The sequence below is a fragment of the Thermobia domestica genome, chromosome 15 (assembly GCF_964235325.1).
Source record: "Thermobia domestica chromosome 15, izTheDome1.hap1.1, whole genome shotgun sequence".
NCBI lineage: Eukaryota > Metazoa > Arthropoda > Insecta > Zygentoma > Lepismatidae > Thermobia > Thermobia domestica.
In genome coordinates this window covers 88561805-88579088 of record NC_137468.1, presented here as the reverse complement: position 1 = coordinate 88579088, position 17284 = coordinate 88561805, and the positions used below count along the sequence as shown (strand labels likewise).

The following is a 17284-nucleotide window of genomic DNA, read 5'->3' as shown; positions in this document are numbered from 1 at the left end:
CCCTCCAAGAATGCACATGAATGCATAGAAATAAAAGAAGGTTCAAACAACGCAGACTAACAGATAATACTCTACTTTTCGTTAATAACATAAAATACACAATAAGTAGGTAAAGTAAAACAAGGATAAAATAGGCTGCTGCAAACATTTTTATCTTTGAAGTATTTATTACAAGAAAGCAAGAGGCAAAAAATATAAATGAGTAACTTCAGAAGCAATGCTGTCGTCTTCGCTCTCTCCAACATCTAGTTCATTTTCACTTTCCTCGAAATCGAACACTTCAAATTGCGAATCCTGGTTGTCACATGTATTTGTATTTTTTGTCTTTTTCCCCATTGAAGAAGAAGGATTATCACTAACATCAAAGGATTGAAAATCGCGCTTCTTTGAACACGAGAAAGACACCGAGCCTGAGAAGAAATCGCTAAATTTTTTCGACATATTAATGAACAAGCACCGACCGCCAAGACTTCTGAACGCAACAGAGATCAACTCAACAATGCTATAATAAGGGTTTTTACAAATCTGTTTAATGCCACACGGGTAAGACATGTGGTACATTGCTGTAAACAATTGCAAGTTGGAACCCTCTTATAAGAAGCTATCGCGCCAACACAAAGCAAGGGCGCCGATTTCTCTGTAAATTTGGGGGGGGGGCATTCAGATGCAGAAGGCATGCATGAGGATTTTAAGACAAATTGAATTCAAATTATGCCAAATATTGTATATTCATAAATAAAATGCGGGGGCGCACATGGGCTTTGGGGGAGCCCGGGCCCCCTTGGGCCCCCAGGATCGGCGCCCTTGACACAAAGCACTACTGTCCTCCCTCTCTTTTTCAAAATGAGACAATAGATAATACTGGCCAGCTCTGTCCATTATTTAGTTGGCTTTTTAGAAAGCACTTCTTCTTTTTTTTTTTTTTTTCAGTGCAGCACATACAAACACTGGCGTTTCAATAGCACGATTGTGCGTGTGTGTTAAACTTCAATTCATTAATCACGACTTTTGGCATCCATTATATTACTACAAGTATCTGTCTTAAAATCATTGTCCATTGCAGAGTTAAACAGAGTCATAGAACCTATTACATTACAATCGAAAGTAATACCTATTGCTTGTGAAGTACAGGATGTCACCTTCAGAGACGGATTTGCGTATAAGCTAAACAAGCTATAGCTCTCTTGGGGGCCCCAAAAATTTTAAAGAAAAAGTGGCTGTAATGTCATTTCCAAATAATAAGAAAAAGCAAATAAGATAAAACGCACATACAACAACGGTGTTCTGTACTGTTATGTTTTAAGCTCTCATGAAGCAAGTAATAGGGCCCTGTTTTCCAACGCGCCTGCAATGGGATTTATGTTGCCCAGTCCCGCTTATAATGGAACCCTCGTTTCCCAGCTCTGCTTGTAATGGGGATTTTGTTTCAGAGCCCCATTTGTAATCGGGACCCTGTTTTCCAGCCATTACACTTAGCTACTTTAATAAGACTTCACAACATAAGTGATACAGTATCTTGTATGCGGATAGAACTCTAGTGCTACCCTTTCTTGTACTATTTGGAATTCGACAAGAAATTGAGTCTGGTAACAGTGGATGCTTAAGAAGAAGGCATAAAACGACAAACTCGCGAAATAATAGTAAAATATAAAGGAATTACAGCCCTAAGCGGCAATAATCTTTACAACGCGAAATTATAGCTATTTTATTTCGCTGTACGTAAGTATGAAAAGTAGTTTGCAGAAGTATTTTCATAACTTTCAGAACTTGGCACTGATTTTCATAGTGATCTATAGAGTTGAGTTGATTTTGAGTTTAACATCCCTTTCAGCAGCGAGGCTACATGAGACGGGACCTACTGATTAACGTGGAATCCAAACCACATGAGCTCCCACCGGGAATCGAACCCGGGTATCCCACGCCAAAGGTGCGTACGCTAACCGCTTAGCCACGGAGGAGCTCATATAGTGATCTATAGAGTGCGATAATGGATCACTAAAGGCAGGGGCGGATCCAGGTGCGGAGAGGTCTACGATCCCAGTTTTTTGAGTGACAAAAATAATTGAAGCCATTACTTACATATTTTTGAAAGTTTAGAGTAAACTCACGATATATCTATCATAATCTGGGTTTTAGTTGCCCCTTCTCCAGTTTAAACCTTCTAAGTTCGCCTCTGGTTCCAGCGAATTTGTGTCGTATTACACCTTGTGTAATCTTCGAGGGTTGCATTCCATTTTGAGTTACTCCAGTAACCTGACCTGGAAAAAGCTCACACGATTAGTTGAGCTTCAGGCAGTAATTACCAACCCTGGATGATATTTAGACTGTATTTACTTACACGGATCCCTGGAAACGTTTCAAACTTTACCAAACTGAATAGAAACAACTTGAAATTAGAAATGATGCGGTCTCCACATATTGTAGAAGCATGGCGTGGAGCGTGGATCATAGTTGGTGCAAAAAGATCGGCAAGGGACTTTAGTGGTACCAAATTAAACTACCGCTAATTTTACAAATTTTACAGTTTTTCTGTAATGTATTCAAAACAGTAAGTTAAGTTAACGAAATATACACGAAAACGTATTTACTTAATAGATATGTATTAGGTCCATAAATTACCATATAGCATATATTCAAACAGAAAAGGCGAAATTTTGTCGCTGAAAAAGAATGCTAGAAATAAATTGGCCCCATTATCTTCAATAGCTTAGGGCCCCATCAAACCGAAATCCGGCACTGGTCACCTTTATTCTTCTTCTTCTGTTGCAGGGGTGTCATTTCAGACTTCGCTTGAGGGGGCAAGAACACCAACAACATAAGACTTTCACAGTTTGCACTAGTATATTAGTAGACAATCGATAAAGTATATGTATTCCTCAAAATCTTGCGGGGGGCAATTGCCCCCTCCTGTCCCCCTTTAATGACACCCCTGTTCTGTTGGGGTGGGCGGATGGGTGGGCGAGGCCATCCATCGGGTGGGCGGTTGCCCACCCCCGCCCACCCTTAGCGCCGTCCCTGGTCTGATATGACTTTAAAGCATTGATTCTCATGTGTTGGATGCGGTAGGATTTCTTGAAAATATATCTGGGTACTTTGAGAGGAGCAGAAATTATGCAAAGTTTAAATCTTACTTAGTTGATACGATGGACTTGGCATCAGCATTAGATACGGGTGATCCACTGATACGTAATACAGTGCAAGCTCGAAGTCGAAAGAAGAGACAGTTTCAGTACGAGGCAGAGGATGAAGCTACTGAAAACATCCACAAACAAGATACAAGATCGATTTTTATTACAAAGTTCTAGAAGTGATTGTGTTAGCTTTTAAGAGAAAGATTTGAGCAACTTAAACATCACAGCGAGTACTTCAATTTTCTTTGCGATATAAGTAATCGTAAAGATATAGCCTACCACCTGAACTTTTTGTCTGAAAAGTGTACTAAACTTACCATCATTTTAACACACGAAGAATTGAAAGATATTAACCCCAGTGATTTGAAAGACAAACTGAAAGTGTTATCCACTATAATTAAGCCTGTGAAAGTTCACAAATAATAATAATAATAATTTAGGAACATGACTGCTCCCAATGTTAGTATTGCACGTAGAATTTTGTTAATCTTGCCTGTAACAGTGACAAGTGGAGAAAGAAGTTTTTGGAAACTTAAGTTTATTAGAAACTATCTACACTCTTCTATGTCTGAAACACGCTTGAGTGGTCTAGCGACGATATCAATAGAACACAAATTGGCTAAAACATTGGACTACGTGATGTGATAAAGGAATTTGCTCATATCAAAGCAAGAAAAGTTTCTTTCAATTAAGGTATGTTAAATTTATGTATGTCTATTGTGTTTTAGTACATTATAAGGCTTAAGCTAATCACTTACATTTACCATAATTATCTGATTTACTGTATTATCTTCTTGCTCCATACTCTGTTGAAAACGCCTTTTGATATAAAATAAGCCTAGAAATTAAAATTCTTAGTCATGATTAAAGTATATTTTTAAAATTTTATTTTCTGTATGCGCTGCTCTATATTACAGATATACAGCGAAATCGAGCATACTGAATATTGTGTCAGTATAGAGTCGTTTAAATATTACGTGAACATTCCAGAAAGGTAGTTCTTTTTCTTTTTTTTTTTTTTTTGTTTGTTTACTTTTCCATTTTATACATGTTTTTAAATGACACTTGAACGTTATCTGTCAAAATAAGGTTTGCGGATTAAAGGGGCGGCATGTGAAAGCACCGCCCAAGGCGGCAAAATTGCTAGCGCCGGCCCTGAGTAGAGAAGCTGTGCCTTCTGATTGTTGTCTCCAGAACAGACCATAGATGTTCTATGGGGTTCATATCTGGGGATTGGGGAGGTGTGCGAAGCTGTTTCAAGGTATTATAGAGTAGCCACAATCGAGTATTTTCCGCTGTATGTTTGGAGTCGTTGTCTTGCTGAACAATAAATTGTTTTCGAGAACCATCTTCTGCGCACTAGTATGGAGATTTTCCTTTAATATGTTAATATACACTTTGTGGATCATCACTCCATCGATAAGGTGGAGACGACCCACTCCTGAGGCACTCATACAACCCCAGACGAGCACGGACCCTCCTCCGTGTCTTACTTTAGGGACGAGATTTTGAGGATTCATCTCTGTATTCACCTTGCGCCATACAATACGCCTCCCATTGGACTCGATAAAGTTAAATTTACTTTCGTCCGAAAATATGACCCTATTCCAGACAGAAGCCTGATCCCTTATCTTTATACTCTTTTTCAAACTTTAGTCTCTTTATACGATTTGCTTGTTCACCCAGAACATTTTCCTGGCTATCCGACCATGATACCTTGCAAATATTCCGCACTGTACTGGCTGATACTTTAACACCGCGTGTTTCCAGATCCGTTGCCAATTGCACAGCACTATTTTTTGGATCCTTTTTTCTTTCCCTAATAATGTAACGTTTATCTTGTTCACTCAACACTCTTGGTCTTCCAGTTTTTTTTTTTTTTTTCGCACAGTGATAGAAACATTATACATCGCAATTATTGTTTGTACTGTTGAACGAGGCCTGTCTGCAAGGTTTGCTATCTTTCTCAAAGACTTACCCTTCTTATGCAATTTAATAATTACTTTTCCTGTCTCCTCATTTGTTTCTGTTCGGTTGCTTCCCACTTTGACAGCCCACCGTGCAGTTTTTTCACTTCTATTCACAACTAAACTCATTCTGTTACTCGTCATGCTATACAGAGGTGTATACCCAGGTGAATACTAGTGAACCCCAGTTGTGGTATCTTTGTTTCGTATTCGTACGTCACGTGTACGATCACATTTTGCGTCTACTCTATACACTTTCTACGGAATTTATTTACTTTCTGACCATTAAATTTGTCTTTGTGGTTCTTTATTGATATATTCATAAAGCTTAGTTTTCATTATTCATATTGTGTGTGTTATTACACTTCTTAAATTTTCTGTTTCTTTTTCGCAGGCATTCTCGTTTCAATAGCATAGGTGTACGAACACTTTCTGCGCTCACTGTATGTACAGTAAATACAAATTTATAATTTTTGACTTTACGAAGTGTACAATGTAATTGTTCAATAATTAACATAAGCAGGCATTCATTAATTTATATTAATATAATAATTAATAAAACTAATAAGCGGGTGATTGATGACTCAGTGGTAGAGTTTTCATCTATGGTATTCTAACCCAGGACATGTGGGTTTTTGATGGCTAATTTTGTGTTCGAAAATTTTCCCGGTGGAAGGCCTACCTTTCTTATATTTGTTCCATCATCACTCATTAACGAATTTAGTTTATCAAAACTCTATAGCCATATATTCATTCTGTCCGTCAGTGAAGCAAACAGTCTCAAGAACTATCTGATGGATTACCAATCAATTTTGGCCACAATGTACAGAGTCAATAGTTAAGAATCGAGTTCCCTGATAAATGTAATATTCAAACCGGAAGCGGTACAAATCAACCATTTCCGGTTTTAACGTTAATCATTATATAGTAAATATGGTAATAGATAGCGAGAAGCGGTTTCCAGTAATCGACATATATATAACATTCATGTAGATAGAATGTTACCCAATTTGTGCATCTGCTGAAAATAATGAGCTTAGGTATTTAGAGAGCATTTTCCGCTTTAGAAAATGTGTGCTTGGTAAAGAATGTAGAGAATTAGCTGAGTCAAGCATGTAGCTAGAATATGGTAATAGGAAGGGGGGGGTCTGTCACGAAATACTGTGGTTATTTACCAGGGGCTCAATCATTCTAAACTATTCTATTGGCAACATATATTGGTTCGTTTAGCCAAGATTTCTAATGGGGGGATGATATGAAATACTATGGTTACACACCAGAGGCTCGATCAATCTAAATATTTTACTGACAACATACCCATATTGATTGGTTAGGACAATAAAATGAGGATATATTAGTAAGTATTTTAATAAGAAGCTATGAAGAAATCTCGAGTAAAAGAATATAAAAAAGTATTGAAAAAGATATAGTTTTCCGAGGTCATTCGAACGGTGTCGAGAATTTTGCGTCTGGGAAATTTGCGCCCTACCTCAAGAACAGGGAAAATTGCGCCTGCGATGAACCTCCACCGGGAAGTTGAGCCCTGCGAAATAAAAGAACCTATTGGAGCTTACGCATTTGCTCGGAGGGGCTGACATTACAGCATAAACAATCCTCCCCCCACAACCATGCCATTTGTGATTTATTTTCATTGTGGCTATATAAGGGGAGAATAAACTTCAATATAAGCCAAAAGAACACAACGGATCAACGCAATCACTGCTTCTTCCAGAGATGATTTTGGGGGAACACTGGCCTCCCCAGAGCTCTCAGAGTGCCCCCTCGGAGGAGACCAAAATAATACGTCTATAATATAATAATAAATAGAATAGTACCAGCAGTGACCCCCCTCCGGAATACTAAGTGTGCCCCCCGGAAAATTTTTTTCTGAAAGAACGACTGAACGCAATTGTGTGTTTGAATTCCAGCAAGTAAACACACTGTACATAGTTTTCTTGATAATATTACTGAACTGATTTTACATTCACTTTACATTTTCTTTTCTATATTTTGTGTCCTGAAAAGCCAAACAACTCGCAAGGATTGTGAACAGAGATATCTGGGTAGAGCCAAACAGCCTTTTGTAGATTAAATTATACTCTTTGATTATATTAATAATTATATATCAGTCATTTATACTTTTTTGTAAATTTTGTAGTATAATGAAAAATTGTATTTGTATGGATTGCCCTTTAGTGAACTAAAATTGTATTTTTTCATTTGTTCGGAATATTATAACGGATGGAGTAACTCACTGAGACGATGATAGGCAAGCCTAGTTCAAGTGTGAGTGGAAGTTACTTTACACAATACAAAAATAAGTTGAATTGTAGGGCGCTAACATCCCAGTGCAAATATATAGCCGGCGCATTTTCCCCTCTTTTTGGGGTAGGGCGCAAACATCCCAGTGCAAATATATTGCGAGCGCATTTTTTCCTATTTTTGTGGTAGGGCGCAAATTTCCTGGGCGCAAAATTCTCTCATTCAAGGAAAATATAATGTCCGTGAAGTTGACAAGCCACTTATGTCAAACTCCATTTCGACTTTAAACGTCGCTAGTGCTACGTTAGTGTTCGATAGTGACGCAAATCGTTAGTACTTCACAGATAACGTGTGCTTTTTAAATAATGGATATAGGTCTTCTAACTGCATGCCAACACGCCCACTTCTAAGAATCATCTCAAAAATGAGGTTAACCGTTAGAGCAAGTAAGTGCTCGTTAGTGCCATTAACATTAATGCCTCCATCGTACGGCCCTTTGAGTAATGATAATAGCACGCTCTTTGCTAGTCTCAATGCGTCCCTATATTCTCGCGAACATTCTGACGTGCCCAAGTTAGTTACTTTTTTTTTTTTTGCAACTATTGTTTATCTGTTATTGTTTATTGCTAGTCTGCAGAGTAGTCCTTACATTAATATGCCATTGTCCTTGATAATCATTGCGTATTTACAAGCAGTTTGTTATTACTGTTAGAAGATATCAAAAAACAACAGATAAAATCTACTACTTAACGGTTCACATTTTTCTTTTACAGTACATAAACGACTAATAATAATAATAATAATAATAATAATAATAATAATAATAATAATACTATTCCAGCATAAAAGTTATCAATTGCATCCCACTGGCAACAAGCGACGCATATTTTAACTTCACAAAAATTAGTTTCTCACGATTTTCTGGAAAACTACGTATGATAACATCTTCATTATGTCAAGTTGTTTATCTCAGTGTGATATATATCTTACCTCTGGACGATATCACAGTAAAACAAAAATTAAATATTAGAAGTACATCGTACTTTTGGACTACATCTCATTAACCATGGGAAGATTGAGTAGTGTATACTTTAGGATGTAAGTTTCAGCTTAACTTGCATCATACATTCTTAGGATTACAAAAAGGAAATTTGTTCGTTTGCGTTTGAACAAAATTCTTAGGATTACAAAAAGAAAAAATATTTTTTCCGAATTCCGGAATTTTTCCGAAATCCGGATTTTTTCCGAATTCCGGAATTTTTCCGAAATCCGGATTTTTTCCGAATTCCGGAATTTTTCCGAATTCCGGATTTTTTCCGAATTCCGGAATTTTTCCGAATTCCGGAATTTTTCCGAATTCCGGAATTTTTCCGAAATCCGGAATTTTTCTAAATTCCGGAATTTTTCCGAATTCCGGAATTTTTCCGAATTCCGGAATTTTTCCGAATTCCGGAATTTTTCCGAATTCCGGATTTTTTCTAAATTCCGGATTTTTTCCGAATTCCGGAATTTTTCCGAAATCCGGATTTTTTCTAAATTCCGGAATTTTTCCGAATTCCGGATTTTTTCCGAAATCCGGAATTTTTCCGAATTCCGGAATTTTCCGATTTTACTTTCCGGATTCCGGAAAGTAAAAATTCAGGAATTGGCCATCCCTATTAGGAACAAAGTTAGAAGGGGTTAAGCGATCGATGACTCATCATTTCCCCCCACCTCCTCCCCCTCCCAGTCGCAGGTCTGACATGTCCACCATCACTTTTCTAATTCCCTACCTTATAAGGAACAAAATGATACCATCCACAATACTCTTACCATTAAATTGCACATGGGATGAAAAAAGTGACCATTAGAAAACTGACTATATCATTAAGCATCCGTTTTCTTTAAATGGCACATAAAATTAGTCATTTTCTTTTTACGATTTTCTTATTCAACAACCATTTTAATTTTCCTGAAGTAGAACAAGAAAAGTATCCTTACAACATACTGTATTTGAGTTTTATGTTAAACCCGGGGGATGGGTATCTTGATTGCTTTTTAAATTGACAGTGTATCATTTGCTTGTAAGGGTAAGATATACAACGCAATCTATCATTGGAGTCGTTTCGGTTGCCTAACTACCTTATCGGTGCTATGATTTGAGGTTTTATGTTTTGTGTCCTTATGCAACATCGAGGTTATTAAGGACAGAACTTCTTAATATTAGTGTCCAATCTATAGTTCTCGGGGAGTTCTCGTCACTGAGATGAATAAATTACATTTCCAATGCCGTTTAAGTTAAAATTTATCCTCCATGCGTATCCTAAGAGGAACAAGTAGTCGTCATAAAAATCGTCGTCCTCAAAAATCATCATAAAGCTATTCTTCCCGTTGAAAGAACGGATATTTAAGATAGTTACACATGTTCACGAATTAGGAAGAGGTTTGCCAATTCAAAATTTTAAAAGAGATTAAATAAAAGCAATAAATAGTATGTAACCATGTATAGATGAAAGTGTTGTTTAAGTCAAGTATTGGCTTGTGATATGACGATATTAACAGGCCTCCCAGTAGGACATTGAAAAAATATAGGACAGTTTGGTTTATACAATACAATATTATGCTCTGAAGCACAGAAAAAAATGTTTTGTAAGAAAAAGCCATCCTTCACCCTAATGGGCAACTGGAAAGAACATTTAGATTAATACAGAATAAGAGTATATATATATATATATATATATATATATATATATATATATATATATATATATATAACCTTTTATTTTATCTTTCTAAAGAAAAAAGAAGATTGATAACTTGTTTCTCTGTAATGGAATATTTGAATCTAATTAAATATTGAGTTATTTGATCAACGTTGATCAATGAAATAAATAATGTTAACAGCATTTCATTCATCGTAGCTCTGCAAATTATAGAAACACTTCTAACAACTGTTATACAACATAAATTTCAGGACATTTCCAATTCATAAATAATTTCCAGGCTTTTCACCATTTTCTACTTTCTATGACTTTTCCAGGGCGTTTCCACGACACTTTTATTTCCAGGTTTTCCAGGACGCGTGGGAACCCTGCTTATTATTATGTACAGCAATATTGGAAGGCATTGGGATATGTTGGTAAATACCAACACACGGACCTCAATACTTAGCCAATACTACTGCTTACACTGCTGAAAAAAATGCTAACACAGCTTGCGTTATAAGAAACTGGAGCATGCCAAGGTTCCTCAGCTAAGCTTCATTGGGGAAGAATAAGCACATAGGAAACAAAGAGAAAAAGAAAAGAATGGACATAAGAGGATAGGAAAAAGCAAATTTAAAAAAATAATAGTGAGGATTATTAATTAATCCTTCAGAATAAAAATGCTAAGATACATTTAACATATTGCTAATATGTAGCAATTTACATTACCGAAACTGCCCTTAGCTTGTATTTTTAATAATTCAATCAGTAAAAAATATAGAAAATAAAGGACAAGATTACAATATAGGACATATAGTATATAGGACAAATATACACAAATTTCTAAAATATAGGAAAAAATAGGAAAATAGGACAGCTGGGAGCCCTGTATTAACTACAATTGAAGAATGGGAGCAGGATGGCAAAGTAATAGAGCACCCACCTCTGTCACAAGGTGTCTCTCGTTCGTTTTCATGCAATACGAGCTTGTGGTGGACAACATCATATGCACAGATTTCCTCAAAAGTTTCCCGTTTCTTAATCACATTCTCATTTCGACAAGACATCCATAATAGTTGTAGAATGAATATATATAAATTCCATGCTAAGTGCCAAAAGTGGAAACGTTCGGTTTAATGTAAAAATGTGGTCTATGCGTCTAACACTACTCAATGAAAAACTGACTATCTAGTATTCACTGCGGAAGTAGTTCAAATAATCCCTAGAAGAATGCGTGTGCCTATATTGTCACATCATTTCTGAAGTAACATCTGGGCTGTTTACAAAATATTTTCGTTTTGATACTTAGAACGGATATTATAGTCAGTCTACAATTCAGTTTTATTAACCGTCTCCTTTAGCCTAACTTATAGAGTATAACCATTAAACGTAAAACTGAAATATTTCATTTCTCAATTGCATTGAAAAAATATACATTTTACAACTTCATATTTTTGAAAGGTTTTCTGCATTATCTAGTTTACAAATATATATATATATATATATATATATATATATATATATATATATATATATATATATATATATATATATATATATATATATATATATATATATATATATATATATATTAATTTACTTGTGCAGAATTATCATAAAGTCGCGTTACTCCCTATGTATTACAGAGATGTTAATGAATTATTGTTTCTTCTTGTTGCAGGTGCTGATATACATCTAAATTATGGGTGATGAGTCCACTTAATGCCATGAAGGAACGGATCGTAATGAGCACGTGGGCTCATGAACGACCACACACCGGCAAATCAATGAGAGATATTCAGTATGATTTCACTGTAAGGTTTCAGAAACCTTCCCCTCCAAAACCAAAAATTTTACGGTGGGAGAAAAAAGCTCTTTGCAACTGGTTTCATGAAAAATAAGCAACGCTCAGGACGTCCACCAACACAACTGGGAAGGTGTCCAGAGGCTGCAGCGTCTGTCGAACGTTCGCTAAAAAAATTCATTTGTAAGCGGTCACAGGAATTGGGGACTGGTCGGTCGTGTATGGTGCCAGCAAAATAAAGCACCAGTCCATTATGCTATTGCCGTTAGAGAATATGTCAATGAAGTATTTCCTGATAAACGGATTGGACGTGGTTCTCTCTATTTGCCTGCACTTTTGGAGTAGCCACCCCGAAGTTGTGATCTGTCATTCTGCGGCAATGCGTTATGGGGGTTCACTAAACAAAAAGTTACTACCACACGTTACGAGGCAATTGACGAACTTAAGGATACTGTTGGACTTGCATTTACTGTGATTACGCCAGCAATGTTGAAGAGAATTTCACATCGTACATGGAGAAGAATCATACTCGTATTATGAAAACGATGGTGTACACACAGACACTCTGCAATAAATAGTAAAGATAGTCACATTACTTCAAAGTTGTCCTCTAGCGTAATCGCACATTAATACAATGCGACCATCTATGAATATGTGGACATACGATCACATACTATATTATCCTAAATTTTTTGATGAACAAATTAAATTTAAATCACCGTAAGTAGACCTCAAATAATGGAATTTCGCATAGTGCAGATGATTTTTGGAACCTATTAATAGCCTTACGCAAGGTACTCCTGTAATAGGATACAAACTTGTTACCGGTACTGTTTTTGCGATCATATTTATGTAACTGGTACAGCTAACTTTATGGCGTCAAAAACTGTCTAGCAGTCAAAGTACAGTGATAAATGATATCTCGAAAATTACAAAAGAATAATTTTTACGTACGGTAGATATCTTCAATTATTAAGCCCAAATTTAGATACTGTACTTTGTTTTAGCGTCATTTTGAATATTGTAATAAGGGCGAGGTGGGTCCGCGATCGAGTGCTCACTTAGTGTGTGATGTGTCTGGTTCGATTCCAGCTCTCGCCAAGTAAACTTTGTGGTGGACAAACACCGTGTGCATGTTTTTTCCCCGTTTCTTCCCACTTTCTTAATGTCACCATTTCGTTCATTGTCGTACCACTGTTGAGAGAAAGTTTCGGATGTACGCAGAAAGTGTTTAACATTGTGGCACATGCTTCAAATTCAAAATAGGTTGTTACGTGAATATACTATTAATTTGTAATAAGCAGGACCCGGATCTTGTTGACCTAAACTTCCCTAAAAAGTGACCTATAAAATGACACTAAAATGTCTGTGAAATGACCCTAAAATTCACAAAAATTGACCTTAAAACGTGCGTAGTTTAAAACGTTTACTTCGGTAAACATGGACTTTTTTTTTTTTAATATCTGGATTTTAACTATCATTTCTAAGTCATTTTCAAAAGTTTTGTTTGAGTTAGTTGCAGCCCATTGATCAAATGTTGTGTTCAATTATCAGTCCATTGTACGGTATTGTACGTACTGAAAGTGTCAATTCAGTCCCGAGTTGAAACTAGGAAGTAGACTTAAAGAATAAAAGTTCGCAAGTGTAGACTGTATACAGGAGAATAATAGATAAAAAGAAGTTTAAAATCTTTGAACGTCTTCTAATTTATTTTTAGTTATTCACCTGATCATATCGTTTGTGGTCAAGAACCCGAAAACATCTATTTGACCACCTACCAACCCCCACCCTCGTCAACCAGCTACAGTTTAGTGTTCATTAGCTTGTTAGGAATGCAGTTTTTCCACCCCAAAAGTCAGGAAGCAGGAAAAGAGATCATTTAACTTCGTGTTTTTCAAATCCGTAAAAGTGTTCATTTTAAGATTTCTTTATGTAGAAGAAAAATAATAAAAAGACCATAAGTGACCTAAAAGTTACCTTAAAATATTAAAAAAATGACCTGAAACTTCAAAACGTTAAAAGGTGACCAAATGTTGACCCTAAAAAGATATATTTTTAGAACCTAGAGTTGATGAACAACGTTTATATTTCAACTTATCTTGTCCTATGCGTAACAGTAAAAAGTTGACTTTTCAACAAGATCCGGGCCCTGGTAATAAGACTTCGAGTTTAACCTGTTCATGTCCAAGAGAGGAAAAAATGTAGGTGGCGTACTTAAAAAGGTAGGTTACATGAGTAATTGCTGTAGTTTTTGGACTTAATGTACAACAGACGTATAACTGAAAACGCATGTTTTATAATACTTTCTGTATAAATGTTCCATCTATACGTACTTTCCATATGAAACAATATAGACTGTCAGGATCTCACAAATGGACGTATATAGCTGAGGAATGTAACATAAGTATAAGTATGTGATATACGGAAAACTGTTAGATGTCAGACATCCTGTAACGGCATGATGTAACACCTAAGGGCACTGCCTATGTTGCACATGGATAACGTATGCTCCGTACTGATTTCTGTACTACGCAAGAGGATCCCGTATATTTGTACAATATACCGCGGTCCGGAGAACGTATTTCTCAGTGTATTTGTACTCTTTTACAAACTGTCCTAAATTTGTAGTGGGACGTTTAAAATGTTTCAGTTTTTGTGCTGGATGTTAACACTAAATGGGATTGAACATAAATACAAATTGTTCTATAATAGTTTAAAAATCAGCCTCTGGCTTTGCATAACTTGATCAGCTACTCAAGAATTTAAGATGTATATAGGAAAGACTATTTACTAGCATACACAAATATTATATGATAATTGCTGATACTATTCAGAGAAATAGAAATGTGTTTTAAAAAAAATTCTTCACTGGCCATAAGGATATATTTGTCCTAAGGAATAACTACAACCGTTGAAGTGATAAACTTGCAATGATGATTTCTGCGATCTACATGTCAGATTTAGCCCAAATAATTCAAAAGATATATTCTGCCTGTCTCACAGTTATTATGGACCCACTTGGTTAAACTGAAGTGGACATATTACTGACAAGTATTGAAATAGTATTTTATTAAGAGGACTTAAGTAAGAATTGGACTAGGATCTCCGGGACTCTATCTCAGAACGTATTTAAGGGGGAGGGACTTCTGGGCTTAAGCCCCCCTGAAATGTTATTTACTATTTTAAAGTAAATGAAATATCTTGCAGAATTTTCCCAGTTCCAATAATAAAGTTAGAAAAGTTCCTCTCGAAACAAAATCGTAAATACGCCACTGCTTTATCTATACCTTTAGAAAAGAGAAAGCAGAATAAAGCTTAAGAAAATAGATATTTCGTCACAGTTGGACAGGCTTAAAGTAGTGGTTGTTGGGATTAACTACGGAAAATAGGAGTTATACAATTACAATCACCATCTATCTCACCCTCGGAGCACATACAACGGTACGTTAAATCTTTTTTTTTTAAAATGACCATTCTAAGAATAATAATAACAACGAAATAAATAAGAAAGGTGCAAACACATAATTACGTCCTCTAGCAAAACTTATCTATTAAAATTTGGAATATTTTGCTTATCATCCTAAATGTTGATACTCTGTAAGTGTTAATGGCAGGACCGTAGCCACAAGTTTCATGGGAGGAGGATACGACTGTTTCCCTACTTTTAAAAGTTAATGTAAAAATTCATATTTTCTTTTGTATACAAGGTGACCTGTAATTATGTATATGATTTTTGACTGACTGTAATTCTGTACCAAAAAAAATCGAAATGGCAACACTGTAACCTGAGAGTGTGGATAACGGTCACTGGATTTAGAACCGTAGTGTATGCCAGACAGGATGGCGGAACGGTGGGGCTGCTGAACGCCGAACCGCTGAATCGTCGACGTGGGTCTGTGCAGTGGCCAGCTCAATCTCCCTATTTGCTACCACCTGACTTTTCCTTATGGAGTGTTTTAAAGGGAAAAGTGTATCAACACCATATACACAATTTGACTGAACTACGGGGAGTTTCCCAGCATACCAGTGCGGATCTATCAAGCTGCTTGCGACAACGTTGCTCTTCGTCTCCACGCATGTATCAATTTGGATGGTGCATTCATTGGTGGACCATGTCATAGAGAACAGAGATTACAATTTTTGTAAGGAAAAGTATGAGAATAATGTGTTTATGTTCAAGTTATGTTGCTAGTTTCTTTACCGCAGTCTTTGAAACACTATTTTACATAGGCTAATTATGGGTAACCCTGTAGATAGTATTTTTCACTCTATGAGAGGAACGAAAATAATGCAATTGATAGATAATATATTTAAAGTACTGTGTATGATATAATGATAGACCATACACTTTTGGAATAATATTTGCCATTTCTTGTACAGTAGTACATCCCTAATTGCTAGTTTATTAGAAATTTTATATTAAATGCTTGAATTTATTGTTAAGGTCAGTCATATTTACAATAACGCAAATTTAATAAGAAATTTGTATTTGCAGTAGTGTCGATTTTTTTTCTGATTTTTCTAATTAGGGGTCTGAATCCCATCGACCCTTCCTTGGGTCCTCCCCCTTTGTTCCTGGTTAACGTTTTGACAATGTTCACAAATAGACAGATTTAGAAGAAAACTTACCGTTAAACATTGCGTGGAAATACGGACTTACAGATGCCAACACCACCTTGTGAGCGTGTATGGAAACAACTCCTATCTTCAATTCAATATCGCACAACTGAAAAAGAAAGAAGTTAGTTGTTTTAGCACTTAACACGGAAACATGCAAAACAATGGTTGTTAAACATGCGAAAATCACCTGTTACTTTTTAAAAAAGGAGCATGCTATTTATTAAATCCGTTACGTGCTGGATATCAGTTAATTTTAATGCAGCTTGTCAGTCGTTATATTAATGTGCTTAGCGAAGCATGGAGAACAATGAAAAAGTTAGTATATAAAATTGATTATATGAAACTAGTAATTCAGTATTCAATATAGCGATTCATACACTAAGTGTGGTTTCCACCTCTTCATAAATGTTAAAATTGACTTGGTTGGTTGATACCGAGTTTCAATCCAGCGTTCCTTTCAGCACTGAACCCATATTAGACGCGGACGCACAACTAGCGTCATTTGAGATTCTGCTGGGATGAGGGGAAGGGGACGAAATTGTTCACCGATATAAATTTCACGTTTTTATTAGCATATTAGTGTACAATTCATTACTCCAGCCAGGAACCTTCTACCCTTGCCAAATGACACCATTGAATACGAATCACACAAGCTCCAACCGGGATCGAACCCAGGTCTCCCACGCCGAATTGAAATTTATTTAAGTTGTTCGATGACAGAGTGAACTAACAAGGGAAGTTTGGGAGAAAGCACTCGCCTGCAGAGAAACCAAGCATGTCATTTGAAGGACCAATTCATGCTGCTTTACAACAAGC

The 17284-nt window shown here is 36.2% G+C and overlaps 1 protein-coding gene across 2 annotated transcripts in view; it reads right to left on the bottom strand.

Moving 5' to 3' along the window:
* LOC145671130 (kelch-like protein 17) overlaps nt 1–17284 on the bottom strand; it is a 291534-nt gene that overhangs the window by 220363 nt on the left and 53887 nt on the right. For both annotated transcript variants that reach the window (XM_081739927.1, XM_081739928.1), the window contains exon 3: nt 16478–16574. In XM_081739927.1, coding sequence (XP_081596053.1) covers nt 16478–16574 — 97 coding nt within the window. The remainder of the gene's footprint in view (nt 1–16477; nt 16575–17284) is intronic.